The sequence below is a fragment of the Chelonus insularis genome, unplaced genomic scaffold, assembly GCF_013357705.1.
Source record: "Chelonus insularis isolate UGA/USDA-ARS -01 unplaced genomic scaffold, ASM1335770v1 contig_25_pilon, whole genome shotgun sequence".
NCBI classification, from domain to species: Eukaryota; Metazoa; Arthropoda; class Insecta; order Hymenoptera; family Braconidae; genus Chelonus; species Chelonus insularis.
Window position 1 is genome coordinate 1984111 of NW_023276451.1, and position 19272 is coordinate 2003382.

The 19272-nt window shown below is 31.3% G+C and overlaps 1 protein-coding gene across 3 annotated transcripts in view; it reads left to right on the forward strand.

Moving 5' to 3' along the window:
• The window catches only part of CARPB (Carbonic anhydrase-related protein B), a 212854-nt gene that overhangs the window by 109681 nt on the left and 83901 nt on the right, over positions 1-19272 (forward strand). For 2 of the 3 annotated variants that reach the window (XR_004690101.1, XM_035079777.1), the window contains exon 8: positions 16973-17101. The exons of the other annotated variant lie outside the window; for it this stretch is intronic. Coding sequence is in view for 1 of the 2 variants with exons in the window: in XM_035079777.1 (XP_034935668.1) it covers positions 16973-17101 (129 nt within the window). In the remaining variant the exon portion in view is untranslated. The remainder of the gene's footprint in view (positions 1-16972; positions 17102-19272) is intronic. 3 annotated transcript variants of the gene reach the window in all.

Sequence of the window (19272 nt, forward strand, 5' to 3'; positions counted from 1 at the left end):
AATAGAAAAAAGGAATCTATCTAAAATGTTAAACTTCTTCTTACGCGTAATATTTGCTTTCACTAAAAGTGAGATCCAACTAGGTTAAAAAAGTCTAACTTTGAATTTTCGAACGCATTTATATACCTTCTTACGTTAACGGAAGAACCAGAAGAACTAATTGATTTTTCAAATTATCGTTAAGAAGTGAAATGTATGTTGCCAGATCAAGTAAAATCAAATCTCCCTAAATTAATTTTTGGTAGTAAATTATCTTCCTCAGTTAAAGAAGCGTTGAATAAACTGGTAGTAGACTATGTTAATAGATTACGGAAAAAAGGAAAGAAAACTAGAAAATTTTGATTCAAATAACCTAACTGCTTCTGCAAACGATATTATAACGTATAAAGATAACGGTGATAGATCAATGAATGCCTAGATGATAACATCACTAAGACCTTAGAGAAAGCAATAGAAATATAAAGATGATTAATTGCGCGAAAAGAAATTCGTGAAGATCTAAATAGTACAAAACTGACCGAAAACGGAAATTAAAAAAAACCGTTAAACTTGTAACTAATGAGCGAAATAATGATAAAGATAAACGTGCAAATAATAATGACACTCAAGGAAAATCAAAAAATATTTGTCCTTTATGTAAAAGCTCAGTCATTTAAAGAAAAATCGTCGAGAATAAAAATAATTCAATAGAAAATTGTCAGCTTTGTAGTAAAACCGGACATACTACTGCAAATTTTATGAAAAATTCGAATGAAGTTTCATCAAACGTAAAATGACACATTTGTGGAAAAAAGCATCCGGTGACATTAACTTTCGAGGAGGAAACGAAAACCGAGTCCTAATCATGAGCGTAAAATTAGACGATCTACCTTTTGTTATTTTTGGCAAAACAAGTAACAATCAAAATGATTACAATGATAGATTCAAAAATTTCGCCGAACTTACTTAAAGTTAGCTATATAGATGATCCCACGACAATTGATGAAAGTAAAATTGTAAAAAATTGATTATAAACATGAGTTTAAACGTATGCTACTCCATTAAAAAAATGCACCAGCAACTTTCGAAAAGTTGCAGGATACGGTTTTGACAGAGTTGCGAGGTATATCAATGTTTGTTTATTTAGACGATGTCGTAGTTTTCTTGAAAAATTGAGATGAGCATCACATTATGTGGCACTACGCATCCATGAGTTTGTGAAATTAAAAATGTATAACGAAGGAATAGATTTAAAATTTATTATTAATAATTTAAAGAAATTTTTCGTTATCATTTCAATTACGCTCAACGATACTTCAGATGTAATTTAGTATGCAAGAAATCGATGACCGAAGTATTATTCGCGAAAATATTTAATTTCGAACTAAAATGAAAATTATAGTTTGGATTTGAGTTATAATTTGGATTTAAATATTAGAAGTATGTTGGAATATTTATTTTATTAAACATTATGAAAGTAAGTGCAATCTCGCTTTTAAAAATTATTATTTGGATGATTTTAAAATTATAGTTTAATTATGATTTTCATAAATATTCCTATCACATTATTTTATTATCAATTACTTACACTCAAAAAACAGTTAATTATTATTTTAAAATTTCAATGCAACAACCTCTTACTGTATCTTAGCTATTACACTTGGTGTAGGCTAAAAAGAAGTGATCTTTTCGATGTCTTTAAAATAAATTAGAATATCACATGAGCATGAGAAAAAGATTAATGATTTAATATGTTTACGTAAAGCTAATTTGGAATCGCAACCAGGTAAATATTTGTGAATATTTTACGTAGTAGAGTAAACGTGATCAATCAAAATTAGATGCAGTAGAATATTTTCCCCTGCTGAAAACGCAGAAAAATATTAGAGCTTTTCTCGGTTTAACTGGATATTATAAAAGATTTATTGAAAATTTTTCAAAAATTGCCCAACCGTTGACACGTTTATGATAAAAGAATCGAGATATTAAATGGTTTCAAAAAGCGCAAAGCGCATTCGAGATATTGGAAGAAGCTTCATGTAAAGCTCGAGTATGACAATATCCAGATTTTTCAAAACCATTTACAATTACAAAAGATGCTTCAGTCATTGCTATTAGTGCAGTTTTATCTCAAGGAAAAATCAGTAAAGATAAGTCTATTGTTTATTATTTAAGAGCGTTAAGATTCGCTGAGTTAAAGTATAATACATATGAAAAGAAAGCTTTGGCTATTGTAGAAGCTGTTAAAAAATTTCTGCCTTACATTTATGGCCATAAATTTACATCAGTTAAATCATTGATTTGGTTTTAATCTGCAAAAGAAGCAAATGCGGAAGTTCTCAAATAGCGTTTAAACTTAGCAGAACAGGATTATGATTTTAACTGTAAAAAATTGATTTAAATGCAGACGCGTTGTCGCGAAATCCAGTAAAAATTTTAAATGTTACTACTCGTGCACAAGCAAAAGAAGAAAATGAAAAGAAAGATTGCCCCGATCTCAAATTGCAGTAAACAATGAAGTCAGTAATTTGTTTGATCCATTAGAAAAATCGCCAAAGGAAATGTAGTGTTCCTAAAAAAGAAAAGGAGTAGGCGCGTAAAGGAGTCGTACACACGGGTGAAGCTATACTCAAGGAAAGGGGCAGGCTACCGAAAAAGGCGTTAGTCTTAAAAGAACCTGATGATGTAAATATTTAAAGTATCTCCAGTTATAATGATGCGAGATCGGCTGATTCTGACAAACCTCATGAATCTCACTCAGAGTCTGAAGTGGAGTCTGACAATGAATCAGATGATTCCTTGGAGAAAGTAGCTGTTGATGAAGAGAAAATTACGAAAAATTAGGACAGATGTCATTTTATCGAAATAATTTTTCCCGTATAGAAAAGATTATCTAGTTTATTTTGTGGATAAGAGTAGACATCCTTGTGATAAGGGGAGTATTCATTCGTCCCAAGTTAATCGCAAGTTTCACTTTGCATATATTACTCGAGAATCGAAAGGACAATCTATAATTCGAGTAAAGTCATATGGGATGATGTTTAGTTAATTTAAAAGTCATGTCAAAAGAAACGAATATTGAAACAATTTCAGTGGCTTATTCAAATTATATAGAAAATATCACTTAGTATGATAATTCATCAACGATTAAAGAAGTTTTTGGAGATGGAACAACAAAAGTAATTATTTGTCTTGGTACTATTAAACATGTTCCTCCGGGTGAACGTGATAAAAGTTTTGACAAAGCACACTTTTCACCCACTGTTAGTCATGAAGGTGTGTCTAAAACGTAGAACAGATTAAAACATAATTATTATTGGGAGGATCCGAATAGCGACGTGCAACGTCGAATACAGTAATGTTTACACTGCCAACTAAAAAAAATAAATCGTGTTAAAAATAGGGAACTGATGATTATTACGGATACTCCAGGTACAGTGTTCGAAAAAATTGCAATAGACATAGTAGGTCCTTCGCCAATTACATCCGGGAGAGAAGAATATATATTTATATGTGTTTGAGAAAGTGTCCTCAAACTATGTGTTAGGCATACATAAATATAAATTTAATCAGAGTGTCATTTGTGGACATTTCTTAAGTACAAGGTATTATTTAAGGACGTCTGTATAGTTTAGGGACAGTCCCCCAAAAAATCATGTAATCCAACGTATTATTCGAGCCACTGATTCGTATATGACGTATTATTTGAGAACGCAAGGTTGCCACGTTGTGATGGATTTATTAACTTCCCAGTGGGAAGTTATAGTAATGGGTCCGATTTTGCGAATTGCTAATTTTGACATATCTCCACGTTTTAAGGTCCCCAGAGTCGAATACGATCGTTTTCCAGTGGACGTCTGTGTGTGTACATGTACGCATGTGCGTTCGGAATTATTTTTCGCCTCGATTATCTCGAGAACAAAAGATGATATCGATGTGGGACCAATTGCATTGGACGCGTAATTATGTAACTTAGAATTAATCAGATTTTTAGCGAAATCGGTCAAGCCATTTTTTTTGCAGGACCAAAAAACTAGCAAAAATGGCAAATGACGTGGAATTTCTCAATTTATAAATTATACCATTTTTTAGACAAAATTTTGAAATCTTTAAAAAAAATAGGAATATTGGTCTCATAATTAATCTAATAATTTTCAATTTATCTCCAGAAATATTTATAGCGCCATCCTCAGATGTTTGCTTTTTACAGATTTTAATTATTTTTTCAGTAAACTGTTGATTATTTCTAAGATCTCTGCTAGCTTCTCTATCTAATAACATTATTATAATTCTCTAATCATTATATTCAAGACTTGCAAAATGTGAGCGATTACTACTAAATGATTGGTAAATATTAATATTTACAAAATAATAGAATTTACAATATTCATTAATTTTACAATTTTTAAGAATTAAATTACGAGCTTTTTCTTTGACTATGATTCAACTAGAGGAAGTTGAATCATAGTCGAAGCCATTTTTTTTGCAGGACCAAAAAACTAGCAAAAATGGAAAATGACGTGAAATTTCTCAATTTATAAATTATACCATTTTTTTGGACAAAATTTCGAAATCTTTAAAAAAATATGAATATTAAATGATTAGAATACTTGGATAAAAATATGGTGACAATATTTCATCGAAAAAAAAAAATTTAAAAAACAATATCAGCAATGAAAGAATTTTAAACTCGTGTCAGGATTGAGAAAACAGCATTAAAGACGCTATAATAGTCAATAATAATTGTCAATAATATGGAATTATGTTCATAACAATTGAACATTGTTACTAACAAGTGATTATTGATCATAGTAATATTTAAATAATAAGTTTTAAATTGTTATAAACAATAAAAATAGGGACTCTTTCTATATATATGAGTACTTTTAACGCAAAATTTTTTCTTTTACTAAAAAAATGTTCCCAACCGTATGACATAAATGAAAACATACTTTTTTCGTGTATAACAATGAAATTCGTTGTAAATAATAATAAAAACGATCTATGAGGTATATTCGAATTTTTCTATCGCACAATTTTTTTCTTTTACTGAAATAAAAAAAAAAACGGACTCATTTCGTTTATAACAATTCCATTTGTTATAAAGAATGGAAACGGGTCCTCTTATCTATATTTCCACCACGGGATGTTGATTCGTTAAAACATCGTTGCAACAACTTTGTTTTATAAAACTTGATGTATCAAATCACGTTATAGTTTAAAACATGCTCATTTCTTTGCTAGAAAAAAGAAGCTTCAAACTCTTTTTTTTGTGAAGAAAAGTACATTCTGTCTATTATCGTACCCTTATTTTTAATGGCCTCCTTCACCCCATATAGCCCTCCCTTACCCCACTATTTATTTTTATGTTTCAACAATCATCAAAGTCATAAGTTGATCCGAATGTTATGTATATTTTTCCGTCGTGTATTTTCATTTGGTAATGAATCAGTGGTAACTTTACTTGAAATATTTCAGTTAAACGAATATATAACTCTAGTCCTGTGAGTATTTTACATATCTATCAGAATTAAATTGTTTCGATTTTAAAATTCATTGTACTCTTTATTTTGTGAAATACTTTGTACCTTTCTCAAAATTTTAGAATTTTTATTGTATAAAAATAGAACGTATACCCGTTTACTATTTACTGGCCATCTTTCATACTCATGATTTAAATCATCAATTTTACCTCACTAAAAAGATGTACTTTCTTTTATCATACTGTAGAAATGACTCTGCGATATAGATGTACCTTCATGAAATGCAGCGCTTTTCAACATGTATATATTATCACAAATATTTATTTTTTTTATTGACGTACCTTACAGAATACCTCTAATTCATATGTTTCTTAGTTATTTCTTACAATACTAGATTAGGTGTTTAAACAAGATTCGTAGTTTTTTCAATAGAAAAAAAATTTAGCTCATTGACGGGCTAGAAAAGGTTGGTAGAATACTGATAGATGAATAGAAGATTATTCAGTACGAAAATTATACTTCCTCGAAATTCTAGCTCAGCTGTATGTTACTTAATCGTATTTTATAGCTTTTAATCAGTTTATTAAGCCAGGTTGTAGATTTTTTCAATAGAAAAAATTCAACATAGAAAAGTGCTATGAAAGTTTGGTAAGAAGTTAAGAAATTGATAAAAGATTTTTCAACGCGACACCGACAATTCCTTGAGATTTGAGCTTATTTATATGTTTCTAAGTTGTCTTTTATATAAGTAAAATTATTCACTTGTTTTCTATTTATCTAATAAATACTGAATAATAAATTGTGTAATATTTTCCTGTATAAATATTTATATGTTTAAGAATTTTACGACTAATAATTAAATTTTTTTTCTGATATTAATTAATTATATACAAATGTATGATCATAAATAGATTTTAATAAATTTTATTAGCGTTATTATTTAATTTTAAACATATTTCCATTGAACATTTTTTTTTAAAAATGAATTGTTGATTTGCATTTTTTTTGTAGTGATATGTTTTAAAGCTCCCATGTAGTATAACATATAAGCTATAATAAGTAAAAGAAAAGACTACACAGAAAGTTGAAACTGAAAAAGAGTGAAAACTATGAGGCACACGAGTAAGAGGGTAGTATAACCAATTAGGAGTGAAAGAGAGTGACAACTATGTGGCGTGCGAGAGAGCACATCTTTGAGTAACCCAGTGAGAACAAGCGTGACGCATTTTTCACATTTTTTGAATAGCAGAAATATCACTGGGAGGGGCGTGGCTTATTTGTAACTTTTTTATTTCATGGTGAAGAATTCTTCTTTTTGGACTCAATTAAAAGCTTATTATTAATATTAATTAACTGTAAAATGTCAACTTATAGTATGGCGTAATTATTGAGATATTTGCATTCAATGATTCATTGATGACGTCACACAATATTTCTCCTGTATAGAGTAGTGGTAGAGCTCAGCGGCCGTGCGAGTAAGAGCGCGCTAGTTAAGAAGAAAGAGAGAAAAAGTAATTGTGGACTTGGCGCCGAGTATCTACCAGATACTCTAGATTTAAGATTTGTTATTTTTAATGATACAAATCCGCCTATCATTCTGTCCCAGCAGATGGCAGTGATCATCTTCTTTTTTCAATGTAATTTAAATTTTTTAGCCTATGTTTTAATAACGCTTTCGATTACATTACACATATATACATTTAATCGACTCCTTGCATTTGTCTACACAGGATTTTGGATGTATTATGGTGAAATTACATGTACATATGTGTACGAAATCTTTAGCAGGTACAAACAATGATTATTGTGCGGACTTGCTTGGTATATTTTGAGGACCGTCCTCGAATTATTTCTATGCTAAAAGTATTTTTTGAAGCCAAGTCACCAAAATATCTGAATAAAAATATATACTTTTGAAGCAATGAATACTTTGAGATGTAGATTCTTCGAATTTGTTGATAATTAGTTGTTTATTAATATTGTTGACAAATGTCAAATTGTCAATAACCTAACCGTTTATGGATAGGGATTAGTGTGCTGGAACAGAGATAATGGTAAAGTCAGATGTTATAAAAACATAAAATTCTTTATGAAGTAGCGCTAACAACTACACTTAACACTGTACAAGATTTTAGTTGCTGTATAACAATAATAATGTCTCTGGAATAAACTGAAAGTCACTTGGAATCACTTGATTTCCACTAGAATGTCACAACTTAACTTGGTATGTTTGATATTATTGACCTTCCACACGAGCTCAGCACGCTTCGCAAGTTATGCAAGAATATGATTGTGCACGTGGCATTAGCCTAACAATGCAATGCAAATTGAATTCAATTCAATTATCTGAATTTACTTCGAATTGTCTGGAAAATATTTATTAACTTAACTATGAGATGAACTTGTGAATGTTTCTGTTGATTCAAAATAGCACTAGTACCAAAGATTGACTCAAAACTCAATGAATTTTTAGAAAAGAATTCGATTGGCGTGTACACATGAATAAGAACAGAAAAAGAATAAGAACAGAAAAAAATGGCGACAGGAATTTCATTAGTCAAAAGGGACACTGAAAATTAGTTAAATGAGTGACTAGATTGAGAATTATTGATTACTAGGTCGATTGGTTATCGACCTAGTCCTAAGATGACCGCTGAAGTTCCTGTCAGCTGGCAATTTAAACTTAAGAAATATCAGTGCTCTGCAGTGGTCTGGGTGCGACCCAAAAGGTCCACACGACCAACTTCCCAGTGGAGAAAATGAAAAAACACCTCGGATGAAACCCGTTTCCATTTTTTATAACAAATGGAATTGTTATGAACGGAATGAGTGTGTTTTTATTCATTTGATGTGGTTAGTTACTTCATTTCAGTAAAAGAAAAAAATTGTGCGATAAAAAAATTCGAATATACCTCATAGATCGTTTTTATTATTATTTACAACGAATTTCATTGTTATACACGAAAAAAGTATGTTTTCATTTATGTCATACGGTTGGGAACATTTTTTTAGTAAACGAGAAAATTATGCGTTAAAAGTACTCATATATATAGAAAGGGGTCCCTATTTTTATTGTTTATAACAATTTAAAACTTATTATTCAAATATTACTATGATCAATAATCACTTGTTAGTAACAATGTTCAATTGTTATGAACACAATCCCATATTATTGACTCTTATAGCGTCTTTAATGCTGTTTTCTCAATCCTGACACGAGTTTAAAATTCTTTCATTGCTGATATTGTTTTTTAAATTTTTTTTTTTCGATGAAATATTGTCACCATATTTTTATCCAAGTATTCTAATCATTTAATATTCATATTTTTTTAAAGATTTCGAAATTTTGTCCAAAAAAATGGTATAATTTATAAATTGAGAAATTTCACGTCATTTTCCATTTTTGCTAGTTTTTTGGTCCTGCAAAAAAAATGGCTTGACCGATTTCGCTAAAAATCTGATTAATTCTAAGTTACATAATTACGCGTCCAATGCAATTGGTCCCACATCGATATCATCTTTTGTTCTCGAGATAATCGAGGCGAAAAATAATTCCGAACGCACATGCGTACATGTACACACACAGACGTCCACTGGAAAACGATCGTATTCGACTCTGGGGACCTTAAAACGTGGAGATATGTCAAAATTAGCAATTCGCAAAATCGGACCCATTACTATAACTTCTCACTGGGAATGCCATCCTTCCCCCCGTCCGAAGGACGGTAATGAGTACCTCGCCCCTTTGGGCATAACTCTGGGAAATTATAATACACTACTATCTTAGCGATGGCATTTTCCAGGACGCATATACCTGCACCTAGAACAGGCACAGGGATACACGTAACAAGCCCGAGGCCTTACGACATACCACTACGAGTCCGACCTCAATTGGCCAGTTGTACCTGGGCCTACATGTCATATTTTGACTTCGCAGCCCCAGGCACAGGGCTTGGAATTTGGCCTCCCGTAGTACCAACTTTCTCCACTTTGGTCGGCGGTCGCTAACGCGTCTCGCGCTCGGCGTGTTCGACGTACCCCCATTCAGACTGCTATATAAGGCAGTACGAAAGTGGGGTACGACGGATTATAGTCTAATCTGCCCCCGTTGTTGCGCGACATATCTTAAGAGCAGAGACATCTATGCAACCCCGGGGGCCAAACTTCCCACTGGGAAGTTAATTAATCAATTCTCAACAAATATTATGAATATACGAATTCATATTTTTTTTAACAACCATCTATCATTAGTTGATGTTCTGCTGTTCAGTCTCAATAATATTCGAAAATGATAATTTAATTATTGAGGTATTAAGTTAGAATCGCTATTTAATTCATGATATAATTTACCACATTAAAAGAATTTTTTTAATTTCTATGAATAAAATTAGTGCATGTTTCAAATAATAGAAAGAAAAACTATTATTGAGAGAATTAATTTATATGAAATACACATTTCGTATAGCTATTGAGATATTAAAGTTCTACAACAAGAATCACAGAATTCCAATATGAGTGAAACATATATTAAAGATGAACAAATGTCTAAAAAAAAAGGATCTTAATATTTTGATTGAACAGAGCGATAATAATATAGAAACTTCATCTGGTAAATTTTCTGATTATTATCACTATTAATGACTAGTATGACGGGAAACGAAGTTATTAGAACTCGATAAACATATTACTTTCAAAATACGTCTAATTGAGTGTTTGGTATCATTATTTTTCTCAATGGAATTTACTATTATTGTACTAGTACATAGTAACAGAATGAGTCTTTGAAATATTCAAAATTTCTTATGAGTCGAATAAAGCTATTAACTTGATTGAGGACAAATGTTTGACAATATGCTACAATACTTGCGATAACTCAATTTAAGGAATAGGATTTTCTACACCAATTAATGGTTCAAAAATACTCGATTTAGATCTACCGATCATATTCCTAAAAGACATATCTGATATTTTGAATCAGAATCAATCCACAGAGAGCAGTCTACTTTTTAATGGTTTAGCAGATCAATTGAAACTATTACGTCCAAATTTGCCTGATGGATCATCTTAAAAAAATAGTGCTGCACCAAGATCTTGAAAAACATCCGAATCTAATAAACTTGTGGTTAATTCTGGAGATCAAAATAATGATGATTCTAGTAGAAAAGATTAATATTGCCTGAATACAACATGTTTGCAGGACAGTGTTAATTGAAACGAAGAATATCAAAACAATTTAATTAAAAAAGATAAATCAGAAGCAAATAAAACAAATGATTCTTCAAGTAAAGAACATCAGTTAACACATGATCTAACCTACGAACCAAGTGCTCCAAGTTCAGCTACAGATATTGCTAAAAAAGACGAAACCTCCATCGGAAAAAAGCCATCTTTATTAGATGACTCACCTGCAGTTGACATGAGAAAATTAACAGTTCCAAATAAAGTTCCGGGCGAAAAGGATTTGAAAAAAAACATTCTTGCATATTTTATAAAACATTGCATGCTAAAATTTCAAGACATTTTATAACCAAACACTCTCATGAAGCAGAAGTCAAAAAATTTAAATTCTCACCTGCTAAGTATGTTGACCGAAGAGCTGCGATTTAAAAGTTACGAAAGAAAAGTGAATTTTTGTATAATAATGATGAAAATTTAAATACTGGAATATAAATAACTTCTAGGCAGCGTTCTAAAAATCTAAGAAAATAGCCGATGATTATACAGTGTGCATTTCATGTAAAGGACACTATACAAAAAGTAGTAGTCAATTCCATTATCGTAGGTGCTGTGAATCTCATGAAAAAGCGCTAAAGATATTCTTTTATCAGGTCAACGAATCACAGGATATTGTAAAATATTTGTATGTCGCCATCGGATGACTATTAGACTAACGACAATTTGTTAGTTAACGACGATTACGTGACGATTAGATTGTTTATAGCAACTCGGGGATAGTTTGTTTATCTCCAGTTTTTGACTGAGACTCGAGTTGACCGCACGGATTCTTTCTTTCTCATTAATTGCTGTCAATCGTTAATAAACATTTTTCTTTATTTATTAATTTTCCGAAGTGGTAATTTGGTCTTATTTTACATTGGTTCCAGTCTGAGAATGTTGGCTCTCATTGATCAGTTGATTGTTGATTTAAATTCACAATGTCGACAGAGCGTTCTCGTAGAGTTACTGTAGGATATACACGGTTGGAGTCATTGTACCGGAATCCTTTTCTCCATTTATTGGCCACAATGAAGCAAAGTGAGGTACTAGATGTCCATGGTATCCTACTATTTCTGTTCGGATAGTATGCGTAAATGTGAGCCCAATTTTTAATAATTTAGTTTGCACAGTTAGCAGAAGCTATTGAACTTATTTTTGAAAATTCCTTGCGCAAGGTGAAATTGAATCGATTGTTTTTTAATGATATTGAATCATTTATTCGAGAGTCGGATTTTTATTCTAAAAAAGGATGCGAAGTCAGAATTTATTTGGAGCATTGACTCCATGAAATGTGAACATTCAACCTAATTATTAATTGAACATCGAATTTATGATGAAAAATAAAATTTTTGAAGAACTTTGATCTTGTTCAGTGAAAAACTTTTATTTTGTTCAGTTCCATGACCTTCCAGTTCTTGGCACTGCCTACTCTTTGGGTTCTTTTGGTTCGTCCCAGTGGTTCCTCCTGATGAAGAAGAAGGATGGAAAGGGAATTAAAGATGAAAATTAAGATTTTTAATTTTTAATTTGACTAACGGATGATTAGTTTTTAAGAAATCTTTTATTGTATAGTGTTGAGAATTAATTAATTCTTAATTTGAATTTGCCAGCTGAAAGGAACTTCGGTGGCCATCTTGGGACTGGGTCGATAACCAATCGACCTAATAATCAATAATTCTTTATCTAGTCACTCATTTGACTACTTTTGAGTGTCCCTTTTGACTAATGAAGTTCCTGTCGCCATTCTTTCACTGTTCTCGTTTACGTGTACACGCCATTCTTATTCATTCTTAACAAATCTTACAAGTTTGAGTCAATCATCAGTACTAGTGCTATTGTAAATCATCAGTACTAGTGCTATGGTAAATCATCAGAAACATTCAGGCTTTATTCTAAATCTATAATCAAGTAATATTTTACGATATTTCATTGTAAATTCAAGACATTTCATCAAATTCATTTTGCATTGCATTGATAGGCTAACGCCACGTGCACAATCACATTCTTGCTCAACTTGAGAAGCGTGCTGAGCTCGTGTGGGAGGTCAATAATACCGAACACACCAAGTTGAGTAGTCTTTTGGACATTCAATTCAGATTCAAGAATTAAAATTAGACATTCAGTGATTTTGAGCGACATTCAGTCTTCCTAGTTAACAACTCAAGTTTGTCAGTGTATTTAGTGTACCTGTTAGTGCTGAAAATAAAGATATTTTATTTTTGTTATAAAACCTGACTTCCGTTTGCTCTTTTCCGGCACAATCATCCCTATCCTTAAACGGTTAGGTTAATTCACAAGTTGAGATTTTCTCAACATATAGAATCACGTTATTGGTTTAATTCAGATCATTTTGGTCAGTTTGGAGGTTTTTACCTGCCGCAGGATTTTTCCCTTCTAATTATTTGTTCTATTTATTTGAAAGCAGACAGAGTTGGTAAGCGGCAATATTGGTATTTAGGCTGAGTAATAACTTGATTTATTTTTATAATTTTGAATAATTATTAATTTGATTTTCAAAATTTCGAATTAAAAATGTAATTTTAGATTTTGCCTGTTTATTTATTTTAGCCTAATCCAATATTTTTACCCAACTAATAGGAATTGCCAGGTGGCAATTTTTAGAAGATCGGGAGAAGTGTAAAATATTTATATGTCGCCATCTAATGACTATTAGACTAACGACAGTTTGTTAGTTAACGACGATTAGATTGTTTATAGCAACTCGGGGATAGTTTGTTTATCTCCAGTTTTTGACTGAGACTTGAGTTGACCGCACGGATTCTTTCTTTCTCATTAATTGCTGTCAATCGTTAATAAACATTTTCCTTTATTTATTAATTTTCCGAAGTTGTTATTTGGTCTTATTTTACAATATGTTCAAGGTGTTTTTCGTGACCCCTATTTCTTTTGGTGGTATAAAGTGGTAAATTAATTTCTTGACGATATAATTTTGAGATTTGTGTTTATAGAGCGAAACTTCAAATGTTTATAGACTTTCGCAGAAGAATGAATTTTTCAGACATGTGTTCTTCAAGTATCCTCCTAGTGAATTATTTATAAAACATACAATCAAAGTATAGTTTAGGACAAAGTTAATAAAAAAATGAAGTTAGTTAAGAATATTGGCGAATAAGGTGAAGCCACCAATAGATGAACACCTAAGCAGGTTATATGATTAATATTATAATTATACATTAATGTATCGGAATTTTTGGTTTGGGAAAAAATGATTCAGTATCAATTATTCATTGAAATTCATAGGAAAGAATCACGACAAATATAATCGCTTGTTTAGCTGTCATTATTTACAATAATCTTCCATACAATTTATTTTTCATTTTATTCTATTAAGAATGTCATACCCTGTTCATCTATAGGTGAATTTGTCTTGAACTTTTTACAAAATTAACATAAGTAAATGATAAATCATATTGAATATGATGAAGAAGTAAATGATAACAGTTTGATGCGTGCAATGATTAGGTGGACATTTCATGAGTAGTAAATAGTATTCATGATAATGAATAATCATTAATTAATAAAGAATATCAGTTTAATAATTCCATCAAGCTAAAATCCAGTGTTCCACATAATCAAGAGCTCCCTAAAGGATTTTCCTTTCCGAAATTCTTAATTCTAAAATCATTCTCCTTGATGGAGTCATGGTCGTTTTCAATAATAATCAATCCTCCTCCATAGTAGTAGTATAATTAGCTTAATAACTTCAGTCTCATTTGTAGGAACTTCCGTACATTCTCTTCGACAATAGTATCAAGTGCGCAATCTCTATGCATTAGGTCCAATACTTTGTCTGATTTAGGCTAATGATCGAGTTCGACTTTTGTTTATTTGTATTATATGTAGAAACGAAGCCTGAATACACGGAGAAATCAGAGTTTGTACGTGTACTATAGCTTATAAATATTTGTTCTCCAGTCTTGTGCGCACGTTTAGCATAACACTCGCAGGTGTCTGAATTGATATTGTCGTCGGTTGTTATCATTTCTTCTTCATGTTTGCACATATCTTACATAAGAGCGCGTATCATCTGCGTACCGTTGCTGCTAGGAATTATGTTCTGTCTTGTCATAATTGTGGAAACTGCCCAGTAGTATTTCTCGTATGTAAAGACGTCTTTTAATAATTCAGAAACTGGATTGTTGTTATTATGAAATCGCTGATGAAAATATAAATATATTGTTCCGAAAATGGAATAAGGGAGGAAAAATTATTTTCATCGAAAGAAATTACGCATTGACTTTCATTTAAAAATGAGCTGGAATGCAATGGATATCGCTTTTTAAAAAATAGAAGTTTGTAATGAATGAAATTCATTTTTCATGAGAAAAAAATTTTTTTAGGCTGAAAATAAAGAGACTAAATAATTAATGATACTCTTTATTATTGAAACTCACTGACATTTTTCATTTTTATTGTTTAATGTTGATCTACAAGTTTAAGAAATTAGATAAAAATCAACGTATCTATATTCCCTCACATTATTTTTTTTAATAAGATCTTCTCTTAGATTGATAGGATTTCTGTCTACTTTTAGCTCTGCGTTGATTATCTATCCATGTTTCTACTTGTTGTGGTATTCTTTGCTTTAATACTGGGTATTTCCTGATAGCTTCAGTGTTTAAGCGCTGATAGTTTTGATAATTTTTATCCGTCACCAAATTCCTCGGCAACATTTTCTTCTTCACTCGAGCTGTCATCAGATTCTACATTATTTCCTATAGCAGATGGTAGCATATATGATACAGTCAATATTTCAGCTATAGGTACCAAAACTCTGATGGAGTTTCTGGAGTAAATATTCTGATGGATCTCCTCACGATGATTCATGAACTGTGCCAAGTGATCAAAATCTGTTTCTTGGATATTCAACATTGCAGTATGTGTTGGTACATGCTCATGTTAATTATTACCACGCAACAGTGAGCACCACATTCTTTTTTTAAAATTTAATTGAATGTCTGATAAATTCTCATATTGACTTGTATCGAGATTGTCTGCTAATGTTTGTTTTTTCTTATAATTCATAAGTTATAAGCGCTCGATCTCTCCAGGTCTACGTCGATGAAAGATTTGAATGGATATTAATGTTGACTGATTTAAAAGTATCCATGCATTCTTCTCAAATTTTTCAGCTAATTTATTAAAACATTGGCTCGATTTTTTTTTTGAATGATCGTACAATAATTTTATATCTGCTTAAGATGGAAGAATTATCTTTTTTTCTCTTTCCTTCTCTACCTGATCGTCGCGAGCTTTTTTATTGATCAAAGTTGGCACTTCTTCATCCCACAATAACATAAATTTATTTGTTGTTTATTATTAATTTGTATTTAACCCAGAGTTTTTGAGTAAAATGGCCAGAGTTTGGGCATTACTTGGTACATTATATTCAGGTTTGAAAACATTTTTAAAGTCGCTAAACGTTGCATTTATTTTCATCAATTCCATGTCAATAATCATCAATAATCATGTTGATGCTCCAGAGCGTATTTTCCACATAGTTTATTTTTCATTTATATAATGATTTCGTGATAATAAATGCATTTGACTATACAGTTATCTCTAAGTACTGGAAATATCTTACGTCGTAGTTTAGAATTAGCAACATCGTGTATATATTGTAAAATAAGACCAAATAACAACTTAATAAATAAAGAAAAATGTTTATTAACGATTGACAGCAATTAATAAGAAAGAAAGAATCCGTGCGGTCAACTCAAGTCTCAGTCAAAAACTGGAGATAAACAAACTCTTCCCTCGTTGCTATAAACAATCTAATCGTCACGTAATCGTCGTTAACTAACAAATTGTCGTTAGTCTAATAGTCATCCGATGGCGACATACAAATATTTTACAATGTATATTGTAAAATATTTGTATTTTACCATCTAATGATTAAAAGACAAACGACAGTTTTGTAGGAAGTTGACGATGCTTGACGATTAGGTTGTTTATAGAAACGAAGGGAGACTTCGTTTATCTCCAGTTTTTGGCTGAGACTTGAGTTGACAGGACGTCTTCTCTTTAAATTAATTTATAACTGTCAATCTTTGATTAATTTTCTGAAGTTATTATCTGGTTACATTTGACAATATATATATATATATATAACACATTTCGAAAGTGTTTCTTCCCGATTTACCTTTTTTTACTAATTTTTTTTTTTTAAATATGAAAAAAGACAAAAAAAGTCTTAAACAAAGAAATGATTGAAACTTCCGAATAAATTATGCACATACTCATTGATATTTTATTTCCTGTTGTTTATACAGCTGATAGCATTACGGAATCTTATGCAAGGCGATAGAAAACGTTCGATAGCACCGCTAGGGAATAATTATCGACCTCCACAGTTGTTGCATCATCGGCCTGTACGAACAAACATTGACATAAATACCCAGGTTTGTATCTGAAACCTTAAATATGGTCAATTATATGTTTATCTATGGAACGAAATGTATCCAGGTATAACGTTTAGACTTTACATTAATAGATTGCTTAATATACTAATGCTTAGTGTGTGAACGTCTTAATAGTATACATTTTATTTCATTTTTCTTTCTTTATTAAGCACTGTAAGTAAATTCACGGATATTACTGATGTAAAGAGATGTTCTATATCTAAATTTGAAAGTATTTTTGGAGACATGATTAGTATTTAATCAGTGCATATATAGACCTACGTTTTTTTTCACAGAGTATCGTATCGGAGCCAAAAGAGTCTGTAGTAAAAATGAAAAAGATATAGGATTCCGCTCAGTGAACTTTTTTGCTGATGTTTAGCGAACGTCAAAGTCTGCTCACTTCTGTTACTTAAGATAAAGTCGGGAAAATCTAACTTCAATGTCCTTAATGTCATAAATGATAAAAAGAAAAGAGAGTTATCCAAGTAGTCCATCAAACTTGTATACATGTACTTACGGGATTTCCTTTTTATGAAGCCGTGCAGCTAAAAACCGTGTAAAAATTCAAAAATCGGCTGAACGCAAAACTGATTTTTTCTTATTAGTTTATAAATAGAGATAAAAAAGAAGTAGACGTTTTCTCAGAAATACTCATTGCCACAATGTTATCAAGAAACGATCATTTTGATCTTTTATAAGAATTCTTAGAATATTATCTGATTTTTATTGCAAGTCATCGTCAGCTTCGTGTAAACGTTGTTTCTAACATTTCCTGACCACACGTTTTAAAGACCGTATTTTCGTTGTATTGACACTTTCCTTAGAAAGAATCTTTTATCAGTACGAGTATGAGACTTCTTTATGCACAAATCATCTCTATCAAGACGGGATAAAAATATTTATTCTATTTAGTCTTTCCTACGCCCTGAACACTGCAAACGACAAGTTTCCGGATAACAATAAAAATAACAACAAAATTTAATGAAAGTAGAAAAATAAGAATATTTTTGTTTATTTGGTCAATTCTATTTTCATCTTCAAACTCTTAGTTGGCAGTGTATATATTTTTCGTTCTTCTTTTTTTCGGTCCGACGGAAAAGGAAATGGAATCATATATGGCAAATAATTGACTTAAAGTATGTTTTTCTAAAAATTCAAAAAAATAAATTTGTTGACGAGTCTTTGTGGCCCAAGAGCAATATGAGAAGCTCCTATGCTAGTATGCATTAATTTTAAAATAGATAAAAAAATTTCAATCACATTATTTTGTGGAGATTAACGAGAAGAGCATTTATACCAAATGCTATCATTTGGAAATAATTTTTACTATTGTTTATCGACGATTGAAATTTGGCGAAATGTATCTGCTTCAGCCTCAGTAGTTTAAACAGGAGGGGTTCTACTTCAATCTGCAATACCAGCCGGGCAGATTTGTTCCATATTATCGGTAACTTACTGACTGTATTACCAACCGCCAGTATTGCTTTTTACGGACTGTACTGTGCTGATAACTTACCGGCCGTTGGTTTTATACTGGCTGTCAGGTGGCGCTGTGCCTACCTAAAGTTTGTAATTTGGTTGATTTTATACCGATCTGCAGCCAAAAGTACTATTAAGGCTGGGTTGAAGCAGAGAGAAGACTGAGAGTTGCAATGCCGTTTAAAAAAAAATTCCCATCGAGTGTCACCCCCGTTTCCAATTTTTTTGTTTCTACCGAACTAATAAGCGAAAAGAGTCAGTATAACAGTCAAGTTTCCATTATCTGCTTTACCACGCAGGTTTCCACTATCTGTTTTATCCCAATAGCAAAGCTAATTTGCATTATCTGCAATGATTTTTTTTAATTTTATAATAACAATTGCATATGATTGCAATTTTAATACACAAAATGAGTTATTTAGATTATGGTGTACTTTTTCTCGAAAAATAAAGTATATTAATCAACTAAAATTGCGCAGGCATCGAAGGAGTTGTCATAGAATCTTTTTTTTATCAAATAAGTAGGAAGTAGAATTTTTATTTGTGATTTAATATGATTCTAAACCAGATAAACAATTAGATGTACATTCCGGCACTTCGCTGGCAAGCTATACCCCTACTCTCTGTACCCATGCCTGAAACTTATGAATAATAAATGTAAATAATCAAAGTGTAATAGTAGTGGCTCT